Source organism: Lepus europaeus, chromosome 11, assembly GCF_033115175.1.
Source record: "Lepus europaeus isolate LE1 chromosome 11, mLepTim1.pri, whole genome shotgun sequence".
Classification (NCBI taxonomy): Eukaryota; Metazoa; Chordata; class Mammalia; order Lagomorpha; family Leporidae; genus Lepus; species Lepus europaeus.
Genome location: NC_084837.1, coordinates 52,114,073 through 52,136,362, shown reverse-complemented (window position 1 = coordinate 52,136,362; position 22,290 = coordinate 52,114,073). Strand labels below are relative to the sequence as shown.

Below are 22,290 nucleotides of genomic sequence, written 5' to 3'. Positions count from 1 at the left end.
GTTGTTAATAAGGCAGACATGTTCACCAAAACTTGTCTCGGGTGCTTCTTGCTGTCGCCCCACCCATGCCAACAGCTCATGGGCCTCACGGGATGAGCACGCACAACAAATCAGTTAAAACTGCTGACCGTGTTAGCGAAATCTCTTCTACAATAACAATAGTGTTAGGAAGATACAGGGTTAGAGGGAAAGACAACATACTACTTATTTTTAATTGTCTTAAAATTTTTATTTGAAATGGAAGGAGATTGAAGGAAAGAAAAGGAGAGGAGAAGAGAGGAGAGCAGAGAGAAGAGGAGGGGAGGGGAGGGGAGGAGAGGGGAGGGGAGGGGAGGAGGGGGGAGGAGTTATCTGCTGGTTCATGGCCCAAATGCTCACAGCAACTCGGGCAAGGTCAGCAAAAGACAGGAGCAAAGAACTCCATCTGGGTCTCCAACATGGGTGGCAGGGGCCCAAGTCCTTGAACTATCACATTCTGGCACATTAGCCAGAAGCTGGATCTGAAATGCAGCAGCTGGGACCCAAACCAGACACTTCAATATGATATGCGGGCATTCTCCAGAGGCAATTTAGCCATCTGTACCACAACGCCTGCCCCAGTACATTGTTTCTTGCATGCTCTGAGCATGTTTTCTTTTTTACTTTATTAAAGATTTATTTTACTGGTGCTGGTATTATGGTGTAGCAGGTAAAGCTGCCGTTTATGGCGTCGGCATCCCATATTGGCATTGGTTCAAGTCCCAGCTGCTCCACTTATGATCCAGCTCCCTGCTAATGTGCCTGGGAAAGCAGCAGAAGATGGCCCAAGTACTTGGGCCCCTGCACCCACGTGGGAGACCTGGAAGAAGCTTCTGGCTCCTGGCTTCAACCTGGCTCAGAACTGGCTGTTGCAACCATTTGGGCAGTGAAACAGTGGATAGATCTCTCTCTCTCTCTCTCAACTCTACCTTTCAAATAAATAAATACATCTTTTAAAAATGATTTTTTTTTTAATTTGAAAGGCAAAGTTACTGAGAGAGAGAGAGGGAGAGAGAGATCTTCTATCTGTTGGTTCACTCCCCAACTGGCTGCAAGCTAGGGCTGGGAAGGGCAAAAGCCAGGAGCCAGGAGCTCTTCCGGATCTTCCACATAAGTGCAGGGGCCCAAAGACTTGGACCATCTTCCACTGCTTTTCCAGGAACAGCTGGATCAGAAGTGGAGCAGCCAGGACCCAAACCAGTGCCTATATGGGATGCCCGGATTTCAAGCAGCGGCATAACTTGCTACGCCACAATGCTGTCCCCCTGAAGACATTTTCAGAAAGCCCTTGCCCCTTGCCCTCTCTGCCCAGGATGCTGTCTCCCCATTTCTGTACAGGGTACCCCTGCGCCTCCTCTATATCTTTACTCAAATGTTACCATTTTGCGAAGCCTTTTCCTAAATCTGTTTTCTTTCTTTACTAATCAGGCCCCAGCACCTTCCAGGTATGGAAAACTGAAGTAGTTCCTTGCTGAGGCACTGCCACCTGGTGTCCTGCTAAAATATTCTGTAACATCTAAACTGGCCTCTTTGCTGCCCTCCACTGTCCATGGGCTAAAATTGTGGTGAAACCTAATCCCAACAGGAGTTACCTTTGCTGAACCAAAGTCAATAAACTTCCCCTTGGAGCAGTCCTACCAGAGTGGACTCAGGCCGACTCCCTGATCTTCAATCTAGTGCCCTGTTGGAAGTGAAAGCAATTGGTTTCCAAATGACAAACACAATTCGTGGGATTATTTGGGCTGGGAAGTGGTAGGATGCCATAGAAGTAGAGCTTGGCATCATTGCATAAAGTGGGTGGATTTTCTCTAAGTATGTCTACTGCTCTGCCCTTTATTCTGGTTTCTGGAGAAGTGGGAGCACAGGTCACTGCTGGTTGAATTCTTTTTTTAAGTGGAGGATTAAGCTTGTGATTATAAAGTAAATTAAAAGTATGCCATTTCAAAAATTAAAAGAAAAATAAGGAAGGAAGGAAAGAAAGGGAAAGTGGCGAGTATCATTATGGGTTTTTAAGATTTATTTATTTATTTGAAAGTCAAGAGTTACAGAAAGAGAGAGAGAAATAGATCTTCCATCAGCTGGTTCACTCCCCAAATGGCCACAGTGGCCAGAGCTGGGCCAAGTCAAAGCCAGAAACCAGGAGCTTCTTCCAGGTCTCCCACATGGGTACAGGGTCCTAAGCACTTGGGCAATTTTCTATTGTTTTCCCAGGCTCATCAGAAGGGAGCTGGATTGAAAGTGGAGAAGCTGGGATTCGAACCAGTGCCCACATGGAATGCTGGTGTACAAGGCACCAGCTTCACTGGTTGTCTTCTCCATAATGCTGGCCCCCATTATGTTCTTAAATTGTGTATAAAATACATGAATTATTTTCCTTTTTATTAATAAATATAAAAATAGATCTACTTTATGACCCCATTATTGAACTAAATAATTTATTGTCATCACAGAATGTACTCTCCATATAGTTACATACTCTTCTTGTCTCACTTTATGATCCTTACCATGTATCTCATGTGATATATCCTTGTTTTCAAGAAAAATTATATATGTATATAATATTTGCATATGGAGTGAATATGGGAAAACATTAAAAATTGTTGAATCTAAACAAATATTTTTAAAAAGAGAAAAATGATGGAGAAAAATAAATCACTGTTGGGAGCCCTGCATGTATACTGTTATAATAGGCTTCCCTGTCTCAATATAACATAGCAATGCACTGGTTTCTCATTAATAGTAAGAAACAACAGATCACAGATATTTATGTTAATCCATTACAATTGCTATACAAATTGCTAAATACATTTCAGAATAATATTGTGGACAGAATCCATTGTAATTGTGTCTCCCAAACCACCAATATTTTATCTATTGAATGGATCTGGTTGAGTGTCTAAGATAGGGGAGTTATTCAACTAGATGATTGATATATATTCTCATTTTTAAAATTTTTTTAATTTTTAATTTTTATTTTTTGACAGGCAGAGTGGACAGTGAGAGAGAGAGACAGAGAGAAAGGCCTTCCTTTGCCGTTGGTTCACCCTCCAATGGCCGCCGCAGCCAGCGCGCTGTAGCCAGCGCACCACGCTGATCCAAAGGCAGGAGCCAGGTGCTTCTCCCGGTCTCCCATGCGGTTGCAGGGCCCAAGCACTTGGGCCATCCTCCACTGCACTCCCTGGCCACAGCAGAGAGCTGGCCTGGAAGAGGGGCAACCGGGACAGAATCCGGTGCCCCAACCGGGACTAGAACCCGGTGTGCTGGTGCCGCAAGGCCGCGGATTAGTCTAGTGATATTTTAAAAAAATATTTTATTTATTTATTTGAGAGGTAGAGTTACTGACAGAGAGGGGGAAACAGAGAGAGAGGTCTTCCATCCACTGATTCACTCCCCAGATGACTGCAATGGACAGAGCTAAGCCGATCTGAAGCTAGGAGCCATGGGCTTCTTCTGGGTTTCTCACGTGGGTGCAGAGGCTCAAGCACTTGGGCCATCTTCCACCACTTTTCTAGACCATACCAGAGACCTGGATTGGAAGAGGAGCAGCTGGAATAACAGGTGTCCATATGGGATACTGGTACCACAGCGGAGCCACAGTGCTGGCCCCTTCATTTATTTTTATTGAAACTTTATGACAGGCAACATCCTTTCGTTTGAGAGTCAGAGAGCAAAGTGCTCAAGATCATAGACCTGAGTTGGATTTCTAGATTTCAACTCACTTGTTGAGTAATCTCAGGCAAACGACTTAATCATTTTTATGCTTGTTTCCTCTTCCCAACATGTGGGTAGTGAGAGTATCTACTGGGCTGTGCTGTAACTGTAGCAGGTTAAGCCTCTGCCTGCAACTCTGGAATGCCATATGAGTGCCAGTTCCAGTTCCAGCTGCTTCACTAGCAATCCAGCTCCCTGCTCATACTTCTGGGAAAGCAGTGGAAGATGGCCCAAGTACTTGGGCCCCTGCACTCACATGGGAGATCAGAGGAAGCTCTTAACTCCTGACTTCAGCTTAAGCCCTGGCTGTTGCAGCAGTTTGAGGAATGAAGCAGTGGATAGAAGATATTCTCTCTCTCTCTCTCTCTCTCTCTCTCTCTCTGTAACTTTGCCTTTCAAATAAACGAATCAATCTTTTTAAAAAACCTTTTATTTAATGAGTACAAATTTCATTAATACAACTTTAGGAATAATATAGTGATTCTTCCCACCATGACCACCCTCCCTCCCCACTTTCTCCTCCCTATCCCATTCCTGGTCCTATTCTCCATTAAGATTCGTTTTCAATTAACTTTATATACAGAAGACCAACTCTATACTAAGTAATGATTTTAACAATTTGTGTGCACACAAACACACACACACACAAAATATAAAAAACTGTTTGAGAACAAGTTTTACAGTTAATTTTCATAGTATAACTCATTGAGGACAGAGGTCCTGCATGGGGAGTTAGTGCACAGTGATTCCTGTTATTAATTTAACAACTAACACTCTTATGTATGATGTCAGTGACTACCCAAGGCTCTTGACATGAGCTGTCAAGGCTATGGAAGCTTTTTGAGTCCACAGTCTCCATCAGTATTTAAGCAAGGCCATAAGCAAAGTGGAAGTTCTTTCCTCTCTTCAGAGAAAAGCTCGTCCTTCTTTGATGGCCCCTTCTTTCCCCTGGGGTCTCACTTGCAGAGATCCTTCATGAAGGACATTTTGTTTGTCACAGTGTCTTGGCTTTCCATGTCTGAAATGTTCTCATGGGTGTTTCAGCAAAACCAGAATGCCTTAAAGGCTGTAAATAAGTCAACCTTAAAAAGAGACAGAGAGAATATCTACCAAAAAGGGTGATCATGAGAAGTAAAGGAGATGAGCTAGGCCAATGGTCAGCCCAATGCCCAACAGGTAACTCATTCTAATAGAAAAGGAAAGCAAGTTTACGAGAGATTCAGTACCTTGCCTTGAGTGGTACAGGATGTTTCAGAGCGGAGCCTTCTCCCAAAACTTTCCCTTTCCCCAGGACTCTCTTCATTTCAGAATAGGATTGCACTGTCTTTCTCATGCCTCACTCCATCTAAAATATCTTGTCTTTTTTTTTTTCTAATTCATTTAATATTTTTCTTCCCCCAGTACATTGTAGACCTTTTTTGTTCTCTGCGCTAATGAATTTTCCATGTTTAGAACAAGTCCTCACACATAGAAGGCACAATATATAGTTGATCAAGGAATGAACAAAAGGCAAATTTACTTCTACAGCCCCTGCAATTCAAACACTAATATGAAGAATTAAGATTTCTACACTGCAACTCACTTAAAATTCAAATATGCAAATGCTAAATAGTTGAATAACTATCTGGTTTATTTATGTTGCTTTGTTTATACTATAAAGCAGTTGATAAATCATCTAACATTTTGTCTTTTAAAAATTCCTCACTTTAGTTTTTAAGAGGATGGGGGGGAGGAGCTTTTGAGGCATTTTCTCTGTGCATGCTTCTTGTGCTCCATGTTGCAAAAGCTTTTCTAAGACCCCATGCTTATATGGCTACATATGCATATGTATATATTTCTATATTTTTAAAAATTATACACACACAAGCATCTTTGCTCAAAACAGATAAAGTTAATTGATTTAGTTTCCCCTCCCTGGGTGGGTACAGGGAGAATCCTCCCTTGACACATTGAGTGCTAAGGAATGATGGTGAAGATTGAGGTTGTCAATTGAATTGTGCTGCAGCCAAAGTGGGGAGGAAAGAAATGAGGGTTCTACACACTTCTAGTATGACAATCGCATTTCTATTCATTTCCCCACAAGGACCTGCAGAATCTGATGGTTTGTGGGCTTAGCCTCTATTTTGGGTAAAGTGTGTGGCCATAGCTTGCAGGAGTCAGTCCTAGTAGCTGTAAGAATGCTCTCAGTGTGGGAGGATTGCCCCTTCTTGTACTGGGCTGCTATGGATGAATTTATCAGTCAGTCAATATTCTTACCAGGAACAAGTCCCAGAGCAAGTGGGCTTCTCAGTGCTATGGTCATGCTGTCGCTCCCCTACCACTGCGTATCTGAACGCGGAGATTTGGAGAGAAAGAGAAAACAAATTTGACTTGGAGTGGCTCAGCTTGTCCAGCAGCCCCTTCCTAAATTGGAGACATTGGCAAGGCGGTTTAGGATTTCTTTTATTAACCACAACTGCATCTCCTTTCCTGGGAAGGCCTTTGGAATGCCTTCTGATTCTGTTCCCTTTTTCACATGACTTGAGTGTATGTGAAAAGCACCATTTCCTAGTTTTTTTTTTTTTTTTTTTTTTTTTTAATGTGGAAAGCACCCTTTCCTCACTTTATTTTAGCACCTACTTCATGCTGTTTCCTTTGCTTATGCTATTGGTTTACTGCGAGGACTTTGAAGTCAAATTCATGCTATCAATTTCTCAGAAGTAGAACCTAAAAAACTCAAATTCATGCTCTCTTGTACTATTAATTTATCCTTGAACATGCCCTATTTCTCCAACTAAATTTTGAATTTACAGGGAACAGAGAATATAGGTTTGTAATTTTTAATCTCTTTGCCTAGGGAAATTCTAGGCACACAATCACCATTCAGTCAAATACTTTTTTTTTTTTTTTAATTTTTGACAGGCAGAGTGGACAGTAGAGGGAGACAGAGAGAAAGGTCTTCCTTTTTGCCATTGGTTCACCCTCCAATGGCCGCCGCGGTAGGTGCGCTGCTGCCGGCACACCGGGCTGTTCCGATGGCAGGAGCCAGGTGCTTCTCCTGGTCTCCCATGGGGTGCAGGGCCCAAGCACTTGGGCCATCCTCCACTGCACTCCCTGGCCACAGCAGAGAGCTGGCCTGGAAGAGGGGCAACCGGGACAGGATCGGTGCCCCGACCAGGACTAGAACCCGGTGTGCCGGCGCCGCAAGGCGGAGGATTAGCCTACTGAGCCACGGTGCCGGCCTCAGTCAAATACTTCTATGCTCAATCAAACTAATCCTATACCCGAACTGTGACACAAACAAGACAGCATAATTCTTATTTACTTTAAGGCCAGTGCTGTGGCTTAACAGGCTAATCCTCCACCTTGCGGCACCGGCACACCAGGTTCTAGTCCCAGTTGGGGCGCCGGATTCTATCCTGGTTGCCCCTCTTCCAGGCCAGGTCTCTCTGCTGTGGCCCGGGAAGGCAGTGGAGGATGGCCCAAGTGCTTGGGCCCTGCACCCGCATGGGAGACCGGGAGAAGTGCCTAGCTCCTGGCTTCGGATCAGCACGATGCGCCGGCTGCAGCAGCCATTGGAGGGTGAACCAACGGCAAAAAGGAAGACCTTTCTCTCTGTCTCTCACTATCCACTCTGCCTGTCAAAAAAAAAAAAATTCTTATTTACTTTAAAAAACTTTATTTTGGGACAAGTGTCGTGGTGCAGTAGGTTAAGCTGCTACCTGAAACACTGGCAACCCATATGACTGTGTGTTCAAGTCCTGGCTACTTCACTTCTAATCCAGCTCCTTACTAATGTGTCTGAGAAAGCAGAGGAAGATGTCCCAAGTGTTTGGCCCCCTGTCATCCAAGTGGGAGACCCGGATGGAGTTCCTGGCTCCTGACTTTCGTCTGGCCCAGCTCTGGCTGTTTCAGCCATTTGGGGAGTGAACCAGCAAGAAGATCTCTCTCTCTCTCTCTCTCTCTCACTCTCTCTAACTTTCACTCTTTGTCTTTCCTTCTCTCTGTAACCCTGTCTTTCAAATAAATAAATAAATACTTTAAAAAAAAACTTTATTGGCATATCATTTGCAAGCTCTGAATATGCAACCATTTTGAATTAAACGATTCAAAGATTTTAGTAAATGCACTGAGTTGTGAAACCATAATCAAATCAATTTAAAGCATTTTAATCCCCCCACAGAGAGCCTTTGTGCCCTGTTACAGTTAGTTCCCAATCCCACTACTTAACTCAGGCTTATCTACCTCACGTCTCTGGAGAGGTTCCTTTTCTGAACACTTCATTCAAGTTGAATGATTTAGCAAGTGATCTCATATGTCTGGCCACCTTTCCATAACAGAACACGTAGGAGGTTCCTCTATGCTGTAGCATGCATTCACAGTTAACTTTGTTTTACTGGTAAACAGTGGCTCATTGTCTGGATATCTTCACATTTTGTGTATTCATTCTCCAGCCAGTAAGCATTTGTGTTGTTTGCCCTTTGGGGACATCATAAAGAATAACGACAAATTAGACACCTATTACTTTTAGGACATATCTAACATTTCAAACACTGGCTCAGCATCAAAAATGTAGGTGGCATAGTGGATTCCAAGCATCACAGACTTCAAAGCCAGGCAGGTATATGTTTCATTCTTACTATCCTACTTACCAGATAACTGACATTGACAATAAATCACTTGATTTCTTTTAGCTTTACTTTTCTGTTTGTCAACTGAGGGTAGTATTATCTCTATTATGTAACTTTTTATTTAGAATCATATACGTAAAGTAAGAAGTCATTTAGCACATGGAATGTTTTCATATTTGTAGTTTGTGGGATTTGGACATTTTAAAACAATTTTTGAGAAGTCATAATCTGAGTGCTTTTCCTCCCACAGATCTCCATTCATCCGACAACTTCCTATGAACCTGATAACAGTCCACAATCAGGCAGCCAACTTCAGGAAGGTCATCAGCTCTCTTTGTGCTCCAAATTCAGGGAACATTTTCTAAGTACTGGGAGGGGGTGGCTTCAAGAAAACAAGCTCTGTGAGTGAGATCCCAGTGGAAAGAACGGGGCCATCAAAGAAGGAAGTACCTTTCTCTGAAGGGAGGAGAGAACTTCCACTTTGACTATGATCCTATCGGAATAAGATCAAAGTCAGTGAACTCTAAAGGATTCCATAGCCCTGGCAACTCATGACTAGAGCCTAGGGAGATTACTGACGCCATGAACAGGAGTGTCAAATTGTTAAGTCAGCAACAGGAGTCACTGTGTACTTACATCCCATGTGGGATCTGTCCTTAATGTGTTATCTAATGTGCAGTGATGCTATAACTAGTACTGAAACAGTATTTTTACACTTTGTGTTTCTGCGTGGGTACAAACTGATGTGATCTTTACTAATTATATACTGAATCGATCTTCTGTATATAAAGATAATTGGAAATGAAAAAAAAAAAACCCTGGTGTTAAATTGGAAATGGCATAGAAAATTAATTAATTTTTTTTAAAAAATATTATGTAGGATCTCTGTCTTTAATGTGCTGTACACTCTTATTTAATGCTATAACTAGTACTCCAACAGTATTTTTTTTTTCACTATGTGTTGCTATATGGCGGCAAACTGTTGAAATCTTTACCTAATATATACTAAACTGATCTTCTGTATATAAAGAGAATTGAAAATGAATCATGATGTGATTGGAAGGGGAGAGGGAGCGGGAAAGGGGAGGGTTGTGGGTGGGAGGGAAGTTTTGGGAGGGGGAAGCCATTGTAACCCATAAGCTGTACTTTGGAAATTTATATTCATTAAATAAAAGTTTAATTAAAAAAAAAAAGAAAGAAAACAAGCTTTGATCCGTCCTTGAGAACCACAGGAAGCTGAATGTAGGGCACAACTGGTTGGTGTGTTTCTAGAACCTTTGCAGGAGCTTGTTTCTGGTTGGCCAGGAAATGACTGCACAGTCCTGTTCTCTGAAGTAGATTTTCACAGATCTAAACAGCAGCGTGGTCCCCTGTTGAGGATACGAGAGCAGGATAAATGGACAAGGATCCTTTGGCAGCCTCCTTGCTATTCCTGTGGCTTCATCTTACTGGTAAGTCCAGAGATTGCCAGAAGCATTCTGGATAGTCCGGGGGCTGAAGGGTCAGGAGGAGGATGTAGACCCCTCTGAACTTTATCTGGGGGTAAATGAAGACATAGTGAGACCATTTCTGCATCTGACTGTGTCTTTCTAAACAGGAGTGAGCAGCATGTCGAACGTGGAACAGAAACCTTGGTCCCTGCAAGTTCAGGAGGGAGAGAGCACCAATTTCACCTGCAGCTTCCCTTCCAGTTCTTTCTATAGCTTGAGTTGGTACAGATGGAAACCTGCAAACCCCCCCAAGTTCCTGTTTGGCATGAGTTTAAATGGAGATGAAAAACAGGAAGGACGAGTAAGCGCCACTCTTAACACTAAGGAGGGTCACAGCTACTTGTACATCAAAGGATCCCAGCCTGAAGACTCAGCCACGTACCTCTGTGCCATGACACAGTGCTCCCCAGGCACCTGCAGTCAGCACCCAAACCCTGGCCAGGCGCTGCTGCGGAACACAGCGTCAACAAAGAGACGTGTGTGAGGTGGGAAATGTGAAGTCGGTGGGTTACAGCTTTTAAAATATCCAAGCACAGATAAACAAGCATTTTAGTAATTGTAGCTTCTTCAACTAATTGGAGCAAGCATCACTAATCTCAATTCCCACTAATACCATATCATTGAGACAGATCCAGTTCCTCCTATTTCAACATGATTCAGAATTAACAGCCTGCGCCGCAGCTGAATAGGCTAATCCTCCGCCTTGCGGCGCCGGGACACCGGGTTCTAGTCCCTGTCGGGGCTCCAGATTCTGTTCCAGTTGCCCCTCTTCCAGGCCAGCTCTCTGCTGTGGCCCGGGAGTGCAGTGGAGGATGGCCCAAGTGCTTGGGCCCTGCACCCCATGGGAGACCAGGAGAAGCACCTGGCTCCTGGCTTTGGATCAGCGTGGTGCGCCGGCCGCAGCGCGCTGGCCGTGGCGGCCATTGGAGGGTGAACCAACAGCAAAGGAAGACCTTTCTCTCTGTCTCTCTCTCTCACTGTCCACCCTGCCTGTCAAAAAAATAAAAATAAAATAAAAAAGAATTAACTAGCTATTCTAACCTATCTAAAATGATCTGAGTAAACAGGGGGTAATATTTACCCCTCATTGTTGTGACACCTTGGCTGCAAGTCCCTCCATCACATTTCTTTACATGTATGAATGAGGCATGTGGAGATGTCCTGTCTTTATTTACCTGAATGGAAATCTGCATTGTTTTGTACCAGGGCAAGTGATGTTGCCTCATTTAATTCACTGGGGATTTTGTTTTTGATTTAGTTCAACCCTCCCCCCCGCCTAAATAAACATTTGTGTTTCACTTCCCATATGTGCCTATTTGTATTTTTTTTCACCTGTGGAGTAGATGTTTAGCTTCGCACTTAAGAACCCTGAGTCCCAAATCAAAGTGTCAGGTTTGATTCCTGGCTCTAGCACCTGACTCTACTTCCTGCCAATACATTGAAAGGCTGCAATGATTGCCCAAGTAATTGGGTTCCTGAAATGAACTGCTAGCTCCCAAGTTCATTCTGACTGGGAGCTGTTGTGGGCATCTAGGGAGGGAAGTACTGGATGGATTTATCTCTTTCTTTCTCTCTTGCTCTCTTCCCCCTGTTTCTCTTTCTCTCCATTAGATAGATAGATAGATGATAGATAGATATAGATAGATAGATAGATAGATATAGATAGATAGATAGATGAAAACCACAGTGAAATCTGGAAGGAGAACTGAAAGGGAAGTTCCTGCTAAGTTTGGTCTGTCCTCCAGCGTGCACTGTGATTGTGATATTGAATAAGTAACTGAACTCTGCCTTCTATGCTTCCTCGTTTGTCCTTCCCTGGTATGTGAAGCAAGATAAGTGTCTGTAGCTCTGCTCTCTTTAAAGATTTCCAAGCAATCCATCAGTTTAGAGCCCCACTGATGCTACTGTGGCCTCTACTTTTGGAACCTTTCTGGAGCTTGTCAACATGGATTAACTTCTGACTTCCTCAGAGTTCCTGCTTTCTCTAAGCATCTACATTAATAACTACTTATTCTCTCGTTCAGCTTCCTAAATTGAGCTGTTGTCACTTTTGTTCTTTATTTTTTTTATTTTTTTAAAGATTTATTCATTTATTTGAAAGCCAGAGTTACACAGAGAGTGGAGAGGCAGAGAGAGAGAGAGAGGTCTTCCATCCGATGGTTCACTCCCCAGTTGGCTGCAACTGCCAGAGCTGAGCCGATTCAAAGCCAGGAGCCAGGAGCTTCTTCTGGGTCTCCCACGTGGGTGCAGGGGCCCAAGGACTTGGGCCATCTTCTGCTGCTTTCCCAGGCCATAGCAGAGAGCTGGATTGGAAGTGGAGCAGCCGGGACTAGAACTGGTGCCCATATGGGATGCCAGTGCTTCAGGCCAGGGCGTTAACCTGCTGCTCCACAGTGCCGGCCCCCGTCACTTTCTTAATATCTGTGGATTTACATTTTTAATAGTCTCATTACTATCATTATGACATGTTTAGGAAACATGCCTACATACTTTAAAAATAATATTGGATCACATTCATGTCCCTCAGACTACCCATTTGACAGACTTACACATGGAAGAATTTTCTTTTGCAAAAGTCATTCATGAGGTAATAATAAGTCTACTCAACCAACAGAGAGGGAACAGCTGACTCTGTTCTATTACTTGAATATGAGCTGAATTGGAAGTGTATAGCACAGGACTGAGGAGGAGAACCTACAGCTTGCTCACTGTATGCTAATCTAGGCAGAGCAAAACAGAATGAGAGAACAATCTCTGTTCCAGCTGCTGGCCAACTTCCAAAGATGAATTTCCATCAGCAGTGGCATAAATTTTAATATTTTCATTAATGATCCTGTGGCCTTAGCTAACTCTGAATTGGCAGAAACAAAGGCGTATAGAAAAGGCAGAGAAAAATTTGTAGCTCCATTATTCTTTGCTGCAGACCATGCCTTAAGAGCCTTTTTTAGTTATTATTTTATAACATTGGAATTAATTTAGTATTTCACAAGACAAATACAAGATAGTACTAAATGTTTATAAACGTAAACAACATGTACTGTTTAGAGAAACATACTGATAGGAATACACTAAGAGAAGTATGGTTGCTTGGTAAATATTTCATCCACTATAAAATTTCTAAGGTGATTACAGAATTGTGACATAAATAGATACGTTAACACTTTAAAAAATATTCTTTTGTTCTCTTCTACCATAGCTGTGGCTCACCCATATATTTGTCCTCTCAAAGCATATTTTCTTTTTCTTGGGACTTTTTTCCTGCTCAGTTAGCCATGCATATTAAAGATTCTAATGTTTCACAAACTCTGTTAAGCATTTTTGAGAGGCAATTCTATAGCCAAGAGAATATCCAATTTGTTCTACCAGAATCACATGAAATCAATTGTTTATCAACTGACTTTCAAATTAACTTGCCAGTCGAACAGATAAGAGATAAGGATTTTGTGAGAAATAAAGTGTGCACAAACATGGGACACAGAAAATAAAGTTTCCTGAGCATAGACAAAAGGAGAAAACTTCTGAAAAATAAGTTATTTTAATATTTAGAATAAAAGTATCAAGAACAGTTTGGTGCCAATTAATGGAATGAAATGATGACTATGAAACACAGAGCAAAAATCTACAAGTAGAGAAAAGATTGAAGTAATAGATAGAGGACAATGGTGGAGACAAGTGATAAAAATATTGTGATAAAATTAATATTGAAATACTGTTAAAATTCAAATAAGGAAATATTTGTACTCTTCTCCAAGGGAAGATGATGATCTGTTCAATAAGCAATATTCAATAAACTGTCGCATAGAAAAACTCATCAGCTTTTGCCTCACATCATATGCAAACAGTAGTTCAGATGCAGCACAGATTTGAATATAAGGAAAAAATATAAGGCTTTTAGAAGAAACCAATGCTTTTCGTTATTTTGTGTTTGAAAAGTATTTCTCAAGCTGTATACAGAAACTTGTAAATATCGAAATTGGACTATACTAAAGCACCCTGAATTTAACTCTAGAGAGTTAAAAGGATAGTCAGTGAACAAAAGATACTTGCAGCACATATTGTCCAAGGGCCCATCTTGTTAGAGAGAGAGGGAGAGAGAGAGAGAGAGAATGCTCAAAGAAACAAATAGAGAACACAGAAGCCTTAAGCCTGCTCTCCATTAAAGAAGATATTCAGTCAATGAAAAAACTATTTCTATAAAGTGCAAAATGTGACACAGCTAATATATATGTTAGAAGTCGGGGTAGTGCTACTTAACGGTCCAGAATGACTGACAGAGGTCATAAAGGGGGCTTGGAAGTGCTGGAAAGGCTATGTTTCTTGATCTCACGCTGGTTACAAGAGCATGTTAATTTTATGAACACTTAGGAAACCATAAAATATGACATATGTATGCTTTATTATATATATATTATACTTCAATAAAAGCTTTAAAATTACACAATGGCCTCATATTAATTATAGGACCTGTGAATTAAAACTAAATTTTTAGGTAATTTCCAACCAGTTTTCCTTTCTTGTGTCTGAGGAATTTGATAACACATTTGTTAAACAAACATGACTTCAGATTGGCCCTCTATTAAAGATGAGAAACGTGATAATGGCTATTTTCTTGTATCTGGGATACAAATGGAGGGATTTTGATTCTTGATTTGCAGTTCCATGGAGCCTAGATTTTTTTATCATTATTAGGAAGTTGAAAATTTGTTACATGGGACATGATTATAAATGGTGCATAATACTCACCTCTTATTGCTCAGAATACAATATATGGCAATGCCACTCTGCAAAAGTCTGGAGGAAACATCTATTTTTATTCAGGAACAACACTAACTAAAAGAGCACCAGGATTCTATTAGCAGGGAAATGCAAAATTCACCATTTGAGGCAACAAACAGGACTGCCATAGCCTCAAACACTGAAGGGCTCCCATCACATTGTGACATGTTATATGGTCAACAACATTTGTTAGTCAGCATCTTTGTCATACCTGACAAAACCCCAGAATCTAGGGCATAGTCCCAGGTCACCATAATAGTGGGTAAGGGAGGGGTTCATCCGGTCTGGGAATTTAGCAGGCTGGTCAAAGGAAGGCAGCAAGAGGAATGTGTGGACTGGTGGCATCCGTACTACAGTTTTGGAATTGTCTGTGCACTTCATATCTAATAAGGAAGAGGAGAGGAGAGGAGAGGAGGGGAGGGGAGGGGAGGGGAGGGGAAGAGAGGAGAGGGGGAGGGGAGGGATCAATACATGGAAAGGCAAGAAATTATTCATAGCCTAAAGAAATATCCCAAAGCTTCCCCCACACATGCTGCAGGCCCCATTGCAAAGACCCAGACAATTACTTCTAGGCACAGATGCAATGGTCGCCAGATTTCAATTTGAGGCACAGATCTTCTCTTCTAGGTGCTTCTATCTGCAAATGGAAACACAAGCAGACTTTATCACATACTATACAAAAGCAGAGTCCCTCTGGTATTCCGGAATTTTTTGATATTTACAACTATGAAGAGACCTGAGCACCAGCTAAGTTCATTACAGCCATGTTCTTTTATACTCAGACACTTTGGAAGCACGTTGAATACTATATGATTGACTTCTAGAGAAGAATCACTCATCAGGATATTTGACTCTGCTTTTTATTTTCTGAACTGGTCTCTTTTTTTCTTTTTGTTTTGTTTTAAAGATTTATCTTTTTTTATTTGCAATACAGAGTTACAGAGAGAGAGAGAGATCTTCCATCCACTGGTTCACTCCCCAGATGGCCGCAATAGCCGGAGCTGTGCCAATCTGAAGCCAGGAGCCAGGAGCTTTTTCCAGGTCTCCCACGTGGGTGCAGGGGCCCAAAGACCTGGACCATCTTCTACTGCTTTCCCAGGCCATAGCAGAGAGCTAGATCGGAAGTGGAGCAGCCAGGACTTGAACCGGCGGCCATATGGGATGCTGTCGTTTCAGGCCAGGACTTTACCCCACTGCGCCCCAGCGCTGGCTTCAACGGCCTCTTTTTTTCTCATGAAAACCCTTTTGCCTGGACTCTAACCCCTCATTCTGTCAGAAACAAACATCTCAGGGCTGGCACTTGGCGCAGCAGTTAAGATGCTGTTTGGGATGCCTGCATTCCGTTTGGGAGTGCCTGCGTTCTGTCTCTGCAATTCCACCTTCCTACTAATGCGTACTCTGGGAGGCATCAGGTGATAGCTCAAGTACTGGGGTTCCTCATGGGGGATGTGGTTGGAGTTCTAGGCTCCTAGCTTCGGCTCGTCCCAGCCCCAACTATGGCAGGCATTTGGGTAGCGAATCAGCAGATGGAAGATATATCTCCGTCTCTGTTTCTGTCTCCTCTGGATCTATCGCCTCTCTCTGTCTCTCGTGCTTCTGGCTTGCTGCCTTTCAAGGAAATAAAAAATAAAGAAAAATTTTAAGAGAAAAAGTCTTATAGCCCCTGTGAAAATTCCTTCCAGGTGCCTTAACTGAAATTCAGCTCTGGGCACAATCAGTTTCTGACAGGCTATAGTTGGTTCCCAACTCTGTCTACAGTATTTCCTTTCTGCTGTGTTCGTTCTTCTTCCCTGTCTGGAAGGCCGCAGGGTTCAAGGCAGCAGCCACACACTCATGGCCTCCAGTATGATTCCAGTTAATGGTCCTTTAAATTTATGGGCTCAGGCTTAGCTCAGAGTGGCCCATGTGGACATTGAAGTCACGTGGCATTTAGGTTGTAGTGGAATCAACCCTTCCCTATTTGGGGAGGAATGTTTTATGATTTAGCCATTAACTCCTATATCCCAACTCTAGAAGGGTGTTAAGATAACTAGCCAGTCTGAGGCTTTTCTCACTTCTAAAATCTTATATCCAGTCTCAAACCGCACACCCAGTTACTCTCACTGTACCTGTTACCTGACTGTATATGGTCTTTAGTCCCTTGATTCCATTATTGTTATCTTATTTCTCAGAAACCTCTTCTCTTCATTTTTCTTACATAAAACACTTAAATGTCATGGCCCATTGCTTTATATCTGTACTCATTAACCTTATTCTCTTCTGTCTTAGCAGTGATTGTTTTATTACCAACCATGGATCAATATTTCCCTTTTTATAATGTATACCTTGTCTGATAAACAGTGTTCAAGATAATAATGCAGATATATATACTGGCACCATTGAAATATGTTGTTATCTTCGATGTTAACCAGGCCAACAGTATATCCAGAAAATAATTTTCTTCTCAATAATTATATCTCACTCGCATTTCCTGTAAGGGTTATTTCCAAACTTACCACATATTTCAAATTTCCTAATCCAAAAATCTATATCCACTGTCTTGAGAGACACTGAATTTCAATTTATCAGAACAAAAAAAATGATCTATTAGAAAGTAATAGATGTTTAAAATTTCTGCCTTCACACACCAAAGAATTATTTATACTCAAACTTAGCCTTTCCTCCTTCATTCAAATAAACTTGGAAATAACTCTTCTTTCTACCAAACTTGGACCTCTACTTATGATTTGCACCCTCAGAATTTTGATCCATTGCTTGTAGATTCTTTCTTGAAACATTAAATGTGCCCCAATATTTAGAAATCTGTCATTATAACCTCAGCATCCCTATCCAGGTAATACCATGCCTCTTTCCTCCGCTTCAGACAATCCTCAGAGCTATCTTCAAATTTTTATCTTTCTTGTCTCCATTCTATGCTTCATTCCACTGTCGTTTCTTTTCTGCTAAAAAGACCCAAGTCACGATCTATGTGAAGTTAAAAAATCAGTAGACACTAAAGTCACTATCACACTACACATTTCTTAAAATATCCACTCTTTTTTTTCCTTTTCTTTAAGAATACCAGCCATTTCTGATTTGCCAGTTTTCTCTTTGGACTACCCTTTGAGGTTTCTTTGGTACTTTCCCTAATACCCATCCTTTCAGTTTGGATTCCATGAGGATTTTCTTCTGTTCCTATTCTCTTCTGAATTATACCCTAGGCATTTGTCATGTGAAACGGCTTCTGCTCTTGTAGGGTTGTAGCATGTCATGGATAGCACTGCTGGCAAGGGACTAAACTTGAACTTGAAAGGAATTAGGTCATAATTCTAATGAGCCTTGGGTAATTATTTAACGTTGTAAAGAGTTGGATTTCATGTAAGTGAAGACCACTAGTGCAAAATATGCAATAGTTATCAGTGGCTAATAACATGGATTCTTAGATTACATTAATTAAAACACTTTTGTTACTTACTGTGAATTTGGACAACTTGCATCTTCTCTTTCATCCTTCAGTTTCCTCATTTATAAAATAAAGATGATAGTAACATTTACCTCATAGAATTAAATAATACATTTAGTTAGTAATATTTTAAAACCATCTCTTCATTACCAGATCCCTGAAAACACTCTAACCCGATTATACTGCTGAGAAATTAAAATCTAAGTAGGAATGGGAAGGATTTGGGACATGTAAATAACACTCAGTTTCTGTCTAAATCTGACCTCCAGGGGGCACTGTTGCATTGACTGGCAATTTCCCTGCTTCTAAAAGCTTTGTGTCACTCCAATGAGCTTCTTACCTCACAACTCACTAAAGAGCACATTCTGAGTAGGATCAACACCACAAGAGTCGTGGTCAAGGAAGCACATCTTAGGAGTCATCTTTGGGCGTGGCCTGTACAGGACACTTGAATCTGCATTTTCCCCATTACAAGAACTCAGTATCCTTTGGCTTTCCTTCCTGCTCAGAGACACCTTCCAGAGTAGAGCTTCCAGCTTCCTCACTGCCCAGCCATGAGCTGGATGATCATTCTACTGCTGGGAACACCCTTCACACTGAGTAAGTAACGTTGTATTTCTCCTCTGTCTCCATAGAAGGAGTGTTGCTCTGATTAGAGTCTGAATGGAGACGCCAGCTCATCACAGGTAGGTCTATTCGGGTCTCACTGACATTGCATTGATGTTGCAGGGAGAACCGGAGCTCAGTCTGTGACCCAGCCTGACGGCCACACCACTGTCTCTGAAGGAGCTGCCCTGGAGCTGAGGTGCAGCTATACCTACAGTGGAACACCTTATCTCTTTTGGTACGTCCAATACCCTGGCCAAAGCCTTCAGTTTCTCCTCAAGTACATGTCAGGGGCACCCTTGGTTAAAGGCCCCAAAGGCTTTGAGGCTGAATTTAAGAAGAGTGAAACCTCCTTCCACCTGCGGAAGCTGTCAGCCCAGTGGAGTGACACAGCCCAGTACTTCTGTGCTCTGAGCGACACAGTGCCTGGGACTGCAGGGGGAGCTGAACACAAACCTCCTGAGACACTGGCGGGCCCAGAGACAACCGCGCCACCTCATCTGTCTTTAGCAAGGCCTCATTTGATGAAAGCAAGTGGGGTGGCGGAGTGGAGCCACTGAGAGTGCTTCGCTTCTGAGAAGCAGCAGCTTCAACACATTCCTTCCTGCGCTGCTGGGTCATGTCAGACAAGGTCTAGAACAGACAGCCTTGGATATCCTTGCACTTGGAGATTCTGCGTGCCAGACAGCCAGGATTCTGTAATACTATTAATAGTACTTATCTCGTGATCTTTCCCTACTCACTTCTGGCTTGCTTCTGCTACTATTTGTTTCTCAAGAGACAGCAACTCCATACTTTCAGTATCTATGACCACAACCTCAGAGTTATTTTGACTTTTTTTTTTTCTCACTGCTCACATTTATCAAGAAATCCAGTTGAGCCTACCTTAAAAAATCAGCTCATAATTTGGCTGTGGCTAACAGCTCCACTCCTGTCTTCCTAATCAAGTCACCCTCATCTCTCAAATGAATTACTATTGCAACCTTCTTAAAAGTTTCTCTGTTTGCCTTATAGTCCATTCTTTTTTAAAAGTTTGATTATCTTTTATTTGAAAGGCAGCTAAAAGAAAGATCTAGATTGAGATCGAGACAGACAGAGGGAGAGAGATAGATCTTCCTTCCACTGGTTCACTCCCCAAATGCCTGCAACAGCTGAGGCTGGGCCATGCCCAATCCAGGTGCCAGGAATTCTGCTGGGGTCTCCTACATGGGTGACAGGAAGCCAGGCACTTGAGACATCATACGTTACTTCACAGAGACATTGGTAGGAGGCTGGATGGGAATCTGAGGTGGGATTCATTACTAGAAACTTGAGAGTTAAGAGATGCAGGTGCCCCAAGCAATGGCTTAACTCACTGACTTAAGTCACTTAACTCACTGCATCACAATGCTCAGATCACGCAGTCCATTCTCAATACATAGCCAATGAGCGTTTAAAACACAGATCGATCGCAGACCCTCCTGATCACATCCCTGCAATGGTTCCCAGGTCCCAGGTCCTTACAGCGACCTGCGTGGCTACATGTTGCATCTTCCACCAGTGAAAATGTCACACATAGATTATAGAAGATCAACACATCTTCAGATGCAGGCACTAGGAGAGAACTCATTGTGAACAGACCCGCTCTAAAAGAAATCCTCAAGGCCTTTTTTAAAGCAGGAAGGAAAGGACACCAGGGGAAAATTTAGAACTTCAAAAATGAGGGAAGAGCAACTGGAATAGTAAATGTATTATACCCTCAAGCCATTAGTTTTACATTTTAGACAGTTTTATTGAGGTATAATTTGTATACAAAAACTGCACATATTCAGTGTGTACAGTAGATGAACCTGATGACAGTCACCACAGTCTAGCCAATGGACATATCCATCACTTCTCTGTTTCCTTATGCCTCTTTGTTATCGTCAGTGTTTTTGCTATTGTAAGAATATGTAACATGAAGTCTACACTTACCCATTTTTAAGTGTACAGCATGGCATTACGCTGCACAGATTTCTCAACCTTATTCCCAGAGCGCAGAAACTGTACATGCATTGGACAACGCCCCATTACTCCCATCTTCCAGACCCTAGAAGCCACCATCTTATTCTGTGAGTTTGGCCATTTCAATTACCTCATATAAATATATTTGTCGTTCTGTGGCTACCTTACTTCACCGAGCATAATATCCTTTGGTTTCATCCACGTTGTTGCAAAAGGAAAGATTTCCTTCCTTTAAAAAAACCCATTTATTTACTTATTTATTTGAAAGGCAGAATTACAGAGAGAGAGAGAGCAGAAGAAGCACACAGAGAGATTTTTTTTCTTTTCTTTTCTTTCTTTCATTTTTTTTTTTTTTTTGGACAGGCAGAGTGGACAGTGAGAGAAACAGAGAGAGAAAGGTCTTCCTTTGCTGTTGGTTCACCCTCCATTGGCCACCGTGGCTGGCTTGCTGCGGCCGGCGCACCACACTGATCCGAAGCCAGGAACCAGGTACTTCTCCTGGTCTCCCATGGGGTGCAGGACCCAAGGACTTGGGTCATCCTCCACTGCACTCCCGGGCCACAGCAGAGAGCTGGCCTGAAAGAGCGACAACTGGGACAGAATCCGGCGCCCCAACCTGGACTGGAACCCTGTGTGCCGGCGCCACAAGGCGGAGGATTAGCCAAGTGAGCTGCGGTACCGGCCAAAGAATCTTATATTTGCTGGTTCACTCCCCAAATGGCCACAACTACCAGGATTGGGCCTGGCTGAAGCTGGGAGCCTGTAACACCATCTGCATCTCCCATGCAGATGGCGGGGGCCCAAGCACTGGGGCCATTTCTCACTGCTTTCCTAGGTGCATTAGCAGGGAGCTGGAAAAGAACTGGAGAAGCCAGGACTTGAACTGCTGGCAGCAGTTTAACATGCTGTGCCCTGATACCAACCCCAAGGATTTCCTTCTTTTTAAAGGCTGAATAATGTAAGTTATGTGAATACACTCTGCTGTTTTGTATTACTTCATCTGTCAATAGATTTTTTTGGATTGTCCATATCTTGATTACTGTGACTACTACATGCAAATGAATGAAATTCAACCCCTTTCTTACAGCATATACAAAAATCAACACAAAATGGATTAAAGACTGAAATGTAAGGACTGAGATTGTAAGACTTCTAGGAGAACACAGGGAGGAAGAGCTTCATGGCATTGGTCTTAGCAAAGGCTTCCTGGAGATGGCAATAAAAGCATAGGCAACAAAAGAAAAGTGACAAGTGAGACTGAATCACCCTAAGCTTCTGTATAGCAGAGGAGTAATCTGGGGAATGGGAGAACCTACTTCAAAATCCTTTATCTGATAAGGGGCTAATATCCAAGGTACATAAGAAACTGATATGACTCAATAACAAAAGATAAACAAATGGAGAGAGGACCTGATTAGACACTTCTCCAAGGAAGGTATAAAAATGCCAACAGGGACAGCTGTGTGTGACATAGCATTTAAGGTGCCACGGGGGACCCCTCTATTCCATATTGGAGTGGCTGTGTTTGAGTTCTAGCTCAAATTCCAACTTCCTGCTACTGTGTACCCTAGGAAGCACAAATAATGGATCAATTTACAAAATGAATGTTATTACATATTTTCATAGTAGGTGGGATATTGCTAATTGTTAAAAT

General features: G+C 42.3%; 2 gene segments (V, D, J or C); both read left to right on the top strand.

Moving 5' to 3' along the window:
• The first annotated feature begins 9,735 nt into the window (after positions 1 to 9,735).
• On the top strand, positions 9,736 to 10,313 carry LOC133770485 (T cell receptor alpha variable 24-like). The segment is given in 2 exon segments: positions 9,736 to 9,790; positions 9,940 to 10,313. Coding segments are annotated over 2 exon segments (429 nt in total).
• An 8,288-nt stretch (positions 10,314 to 18,601) lies between these two features.
• On the top strand, positions 18,602 to 21,971 carry LOC133770484 (T cell receptor alpha variable 8-3-like). The segment is given in 3 exon segments: positions 18,602 to 18,647; positions 18,777 to 19,075; positions 21,909 to 21,971. Coding segments are annotated over 3 exon segments (408 nt in total).
• Positions 21,972 to 22,290: the final 319 nt, after the last annotated feature.